Consider the following 6,489-nt stretch of genomic DNA (forward strand, 5'->3'; position numbering starts at 1 on the left):
TCTCTGCAGGTCGAACCCCAAGACATTCAGCTTTTGCTTTTTTTTTTTTTTGCGTTTCTGCTTTAATCCTTTAAATGCACAGACAACGGCTCGCAGTAATAATATACACATGCAGGTCGACAAACGTCTGAATCTGCCGCTCTCGTCTTCTTGCCTCGATCAAAGGCGACAGTAATGGCGTGGTGTGTGGTTTCCTGTTTATCCTCACCAGGCTGCAAAGAAGAAGAAAAGAAAGGCCTCCTACAAGAGGATCAGATACTGTTACAGTAATGTAGGTTAAAGCTTTTAAGCACCTCTTTTACCTTCAGTTCTCACAGAGACTCAATTGTTTAGTAAATTAAACATGGAAAACTTTCTCTTGGGTGTGTTAGAAATTAGTTCCCACTTCCAGGGAAGTCTGCCCACAAAGACCTGGAAGCTTTAAAAGACCCTGTCAGGTGTGTACACAAACTGATTACTGTTACCCCATTTTGTTCCACGATCAAAACAGGTTTGCATTTTTAAATATGATGTGTGGTGAAATTCACAGGTTTCCCTAATCAGCATGAGTCAGCAGACTGCCTCCAATGAAAAGCTGCTTCGTCTCTGTGCCGGCCTGATCAAATTACACAGGAAGTCACGGAGAAGGATGTGTAGCCATTAATATTTAGTGTAGTTTAGCCCATTAATTAACATTTTAAACCAGTTTTTTGTTGTCTGCGCAGCCAAAATAGCTTTTCCCCCCCAAGAGTGGACAGAGAAAACTCCTTCGGCCTGAGCGCTCAGGTCTGTATGAAATAGGCTTTTTTCGAGGCAGGGTTACATCACTGAAAAGCTATTTCATCTGCTCTGTCAGTCTTTCCAGGATTTATGTGGCATTTCGCATTTTCTGGGAATCTGACTCACTCGTTTAGAAACTCTCCACTGTGTTTTGTGTGTGCTTCTGTGTGTTTTGTGTGTGCTTCTGTGCAGTGCATGAGCAAAAATTGGCGCACAATAACATACATTTTTTTTAAAAGTGCTTTTTTTTCATTTGACGTAAAAGGAAGCAAATTCATTACAACAAGAGCATTTCAAAACATTTGCACGGGTGTGCCAATTAAGCCATATGGCAGTAAAAAACCCGAAATATTTCACAATCTGGTCAAACTGCAATGTCCGAGATATCATGAGTGCAGCAGAGGTCAGCTTCTCGTCGATCTCTGACTTCTTGACCCTTTGATCACATATCAGAGAAATGTTGACAGCACAAACTCCAAGAAGCTGTCGCGTTCATAAGAAGGACCTTCGAGGCTCTTAGAGCTCCAGCAGTTCAGGTGAAATGAAGGAAAAGTTTCTAAACTCCTCCTGGTTGATTGAAGGAATCACAGGGTCATCGATGGGCGTGAGGGTGGGCTCCTCCTGAGTAAAGTCTGGGTCGAAGTTGTTTACATCTTCCGGCGTTTTCTGACGGGACATGATAAAGAAAATGCAAAATAAAGCACAACTAAAATAAATGGCAGCCACACAAAATCCAACCTTACGACCTTTATATGACTTACAATCCTCGGCTTGAAAGGCGGATCTATTTCTCTGCGGTTTAGTTTCTCCCAGTCGATGCCGGTAAAGAAGGTGTGGTTTATCACGGCGTTCTCGCCGCCTTCTGATGGTACGCAGCCGAGACGCCGCACAGGGTTTTTGATCAGCAACTGAGGAAGTTAAAAAATAAGAAACTATGCTCATCGTTTTGGTCAAACCTTGCCAAAATTTTATGTTCAACCCCATGCAATGCTGCAAAATATCACCCTCAGAGTAAGTGCTGTGAATGACTCTCAGCTACTACCACACCGAATTTAAGGTTATCTGTAAAATTAACTCTGTTATATCAACTTCTGTGTTTTAGGATCAGTTGGCTGCGACAGCCATCTTGAATCAGTTTGACTCCAAAAAGTTAATACCCATTAATTACTTTCTGCGAGTTTCATTAACATTTGTCGCGTAGTTCATGAGCTATTTTGCTAACAGACAGGCACACAGACATGGTCAAAATTGTCATAATCTATAACTGTGTTTTGGTGACTCGCAAAATTACTAACAACAACAAAAATCATAATAATAATAATAATGTGTGACTGTGACTGAGCTTTAGGGCCACGTTAAGAAAAAAAAGATTAAAGCCGTAAAATTACGAAAATAAAGTCTTAATATTACGAGAATAAAGTCGTACGAGACTTTTTTTTTGGCAGCTCTTGTTTATTTATTTATTATTTTTTCCACAAGTTGGATTTGTGACACGACCTGTCAATCAACCCAGTAGGCGTGTCAGCAAATGACCAATCCAAAGCTAAATGCTCGTTACCTGCAGAGAGCTGCTGCAGGCCATCAGAGCGTACCACCTGACTGTAAACAAGTTCAACGTTCTGATACTGATAATAATCTGATGCTGATGTGCTGACAGATTAACCATCTCCTTATTTGTAAAACCAGTACCAAAGTATAACTTAACAAGATGCTCAACATTCTTCATTTTGCCACAGTTAACATGTGGCAAACCTGCTTTATCGTGTTGGAGTTTGGATAATATTATGACTTTATTCTGGTAATATTATGTGTTTTTATTGTCATAATATTACAAGTTTATTCTCATAATTTTACAACTTTATTCTCATAATCATAATAAATTCAATTTCTTTACTATCATATGGCTTTGTTCTCATAATATTACATTTATTCTCGTAATTTTATGACTTTATTGTCGTACAACTTTATTCTCATAATTTTATGTTTGTTTGTTTTTTCTTAGCGTGGCCCTAAATCTCCGTCGTCCTAAAGCAGAATAACGCGGAGTAGGAAGATTTCAGCTAAGCTAAATTCAACTGAAAACATTTTGGATGAAACCATCCAGTTTATTTCTGCAACTTTCTTTTTGTTTCTTTCACACACTCATACACACACAGACGTTTGTCCAGCACCTCCCACATAGCTCTTCAAAGTTCAACTACATACAGTAAATTACGGCTGACGTGCTTCCACTTCCCAGAGTTGCACAAACTAAAACAACAGTAAATCCCCAGCTGAATTCCAACCCTTGCTCTACTAACAAAGTCTATGTGGGACAAAAGTTATGAGGAAGCTGATCAACCGAAAGAAAAAAGTCCATGTTTGACCTCGCCTCTAAAATGTCTGTGTTCCTCGGGGCCAACACTCAGACAAGACCACTTTAATCTGAAGAGCCACTGTCTCCACGGTGACAGCTGCCTGCAGATTAGCCTCAAGTCACTGGAAAGATTGATCTTTTATTCATACAAGGTCCAAACATATCAACAACATAGCATTTTCTCAGCAAAGCTAGTATGGGAAAGCATCTGAGTTACTGACATGAGCTCCTCCTGGCACGACCGCACCAAACGTACAGCTTTAATTTCCCTTCACGCAAACCACGTATGCAATTACAGATGGTGCTCGACATTTATCAGAGTCAATAAAGTGTTATTAGGAGTCCGAGTGGTAAAAAGGAGGCAGGCTCAATCAGGAAGTACAGTAACTTTGAGTTTTTTTAGGAATTAAAAAAAATGTACTTGTGAAAACGAAGCGTGAATGCAGGGTGCTAAATTATTTTGTTGACGTTGGAGCCTAAATGCAGTTTATAATGGTTAAAAAAAACGTAACTGTATAGTTTTGAGTTCATAGGTGATACACTGAGATTCATTTAAAATGATAAGTGTGATATTTAGTTTATTTTTGTAATGATAAAGTGATTAAAATGTCAGATTTACTAGAGATTTTAAGTTATATTATTTCCAGTAGCAGTGTAAAATTAGGTGTTTTGATGATCACCTGTATTGGGGTGGGTGTGGATATTTGTCAGACAATTAGTCAGGCTGTCAGCATTCAGGTGCGGCAGAGCGGAGTCACCTACGTCTCTCTGGTTCCTTTTCTTTAATTTTGTACAAGCTTTGATTTTTTGCAACAGAAGCCAAATGTTCGACTTCACTAAGATCTCTGTGATTTTTATGCAATCTTTTATGCTCAGAGCGTCAAGCTAGTGGCTTCAATCAGTGGAAATCTACAGTTGAAGTTTACTGAAGAAGCAGAACAGCTACAAGCTGAAAGGAGCATAAAACACAAACTACAAATTAAAAACACCAAAAACAATAGCTAAAAGCCTAAAGTAGCAAAATGCTAAATAAAGTCTGCAAAACACTAGCAAACTAAGAGCAAAAGGATAATTAAAAAGCTAAAAGTACGCTATCAAAAGGGTAGTAAGTAGCAAAAAGCTGGTTAAAAGCTAAAAACAGCTAAATTACAATTTATCCTGTTGGTACTTATAATTAAGTTATACTCTTATACTTATTATTCATTTATTTTGTCCCAGTTGAGTCACCAAAGGACAGCTAAAAGCCCTTTTAGCACTTCTGAATTCTTTGGGATAAACAGCTGCAGAAGTTACCTTTGTGAGGCAGCTGGTTTGATCAAAAAATTAGAATATAATCTCAAAATAATCAGCTTCCCTTTTGTAATTAAAACACACACAAAAAATGCATTCATTTCCAGTCTTTTGGCAGCTAAAGGTGAGTTTTAGATCTGACTGCAGTCACCTGTTTCAGCTAACACTAATCAAATACTCACTGATCTAACTGATTCTGATAAATTGCATTTAAAGGACAATTCACAAAATGGCCTGATTAGTTTCTATTAGAGACTTTTGCATGAAGAACAAACTTGTCGGGTTAGTGTAAAAAGAGTATTGATTGCACAGTTGTCTGAAAGTCGTGAGTAAACAAACCCTAATCTGGTGAGTGGATCATTGGGTGAGTGTGCACCTGAAGCAACAGCCTGTCTCTACTCAGAAGTGACCCAGTCAGACAGGATGCTTGCTGCTGCGTACATTTCAAAAAGCTGCAAAACTTTTTCCTCACAGACGAGACAGACTAAGCCATCACGCTGTACAGCTGCAGGTGAAAAGAAGCTTCAATAATCCAGGATGGATCCAGAGACATGATGATGGATGGACTCCTGTCACAGTGTGATGAAATATATGTATCAGTTCAGCTCATGGTTGTTTTATCTCACCGTTTCTCACTTGGCTTGTAACACATCCAGACAGATCCCCACACAACAGCTAAATAGTCTGCTTTATTCTTAAACGAGGCTGGAAAAAAAAAGGTATTTTAAATGGAAACCTGCTGCTGTGAGCTTGATGTGATCTATAAAATTAAAGATACACCCGATAGACCCATAAAATGCTCCAAGTTGAGGTAATTTTCAGGTTGACAGATTAGTAGGCGTCATTCAGACCACAAACTGTATTCCCACTCCAGCTGATGTCATCTTTCCATGTCTGCATGTCAGCTGTGCCATCCTGAACAGAGCTGCCATGTCAGCATTACCACGTTTAAAAAAAAAAAAAGCATTTCTGCTCAAAAGCAGCCGAAAAGACAGACCGAGGAGCTGGTGCTGAAACATTTGGTCATTAAAATAAAACTTTAAAAAATCAGCTGGAAAAATAATTAATAAAGAAATGTATAAAGCGTTAGAAGTCTAATGGTTTCAGCCTCTGAAGCCTTTAAAGTAAACTAGAATTTTGACATGAATAGGACCATAAACCTGTCTCGATATAGATTTTTAACCCACTCAGATGCTAGCCTAAAGGTTTCCTGAAAAAACTTTTTTAAACTCTAATTCTGAAAAAGTTATGTGTAAACTTGTGTTTACTAGCACTTGATAAATGAGGACGAGCTCCATGAAGCTGCGAACAAGAACAAGGAGGACTTTGCAACGGATGAGCCTTCAATAAAAATAGAACTGCAGCTTCCAGATCCATTCACACCACGACCCGACTCCGAGGACAAATCAGCCTGGGAGTATGGCGTGACGCTTCCTGGAGTGTGTCAGAACAACGGCAGGGATACAAGACGAACAGTGTGCACAGGGGGAGCAATGAAAGGGGGCGGAGTCATCATATTTATAGCTTTTCGCTGCTGCTGCAGTGAACTATGCTTTAATACAGTTACGCAACAAACCAGGGGACAAACAGATGGCTGGCAGAGATTCAAAAGTTACCGCTCTGCAGATTAAGAATGTCACTTTGTCCGATGGGCAAGAAGTAACAAGTCCTGCTCCAGAAACCTTGAGAAACTGAAACTCATTGTTAGAAATACTGAAATCCATTTTGATATGTTGGTGGCTGAGAGTTGTTCATTACATATACAGTATTTTCCGGACTGTAAGTTGCAGTTTTTCTCATACAGTAGCTTGTCCAGTCGTGCGACTTACAGTCCGAAGTGACTTATATACGTTTTTTTCCCTATTCGTGAGGCAATTTTTGACTGACGCGTTAAATGTTCATTCATACTGACATGAACCAAAGAGTAAATATTACTATTTGCAACCGGGAGAGGTCCCTCTAGGCTTTTGACAACTACCGTATTTTTCGGCCTATAAGTCGCGTTTTTTTTTTGTTGCATAATTTACATTCCCTGCAACTTATAGGCCGAAGAGACGTATTTATGGATGTTTTTTCCATATTTA

The 6,489-nt window shown here is 39.1% G+C and overlaps 1 protein-coding gene across 1 annotated transcript in view; it reads right to left on the reverse strand.

The window, feature by feature from the left end:
* Positions 1-1,275: 1,275 nt before the first annotated feature.
* The window catches only part of prkcha (protein kinase C, eta, a), a 31,746-nt gene continuing 26,532 nt past the window's right edge, over positions 1,276-6,489 (reverse strand). The window contains exons 13-14 of the mRNA XM_037694901.1: positions 1,521-1,667; positions 1,276-1,425 (exon numbers count right to left, since the gene is read on the reverse strand). Of these exons, the coding sequence (XP_037550829.1) occupies positions 1,276-1,425; positions 1,521-1,667 (297 nt within the window). The remainder of the gene's footprint in view (positions 1,426-1,520; positions 1,668-6,489) is intronic.

The sequence above is a fragment of the Nematolebias whitei genome, chromosome 21 (genome assembly GCF_014905685.2).
Source record: "Nematolebias whitei isolate Nwh7 chromosome 21, NemWhi1, whole genome shotgun sequence".
Taxonomy (NCBI): Eukaryota; Metazoa; Chordata; class Actinopteri; order Cyprinodontiformes; family Rivulidae; genus Nematolebias; species Nematolebias whitei.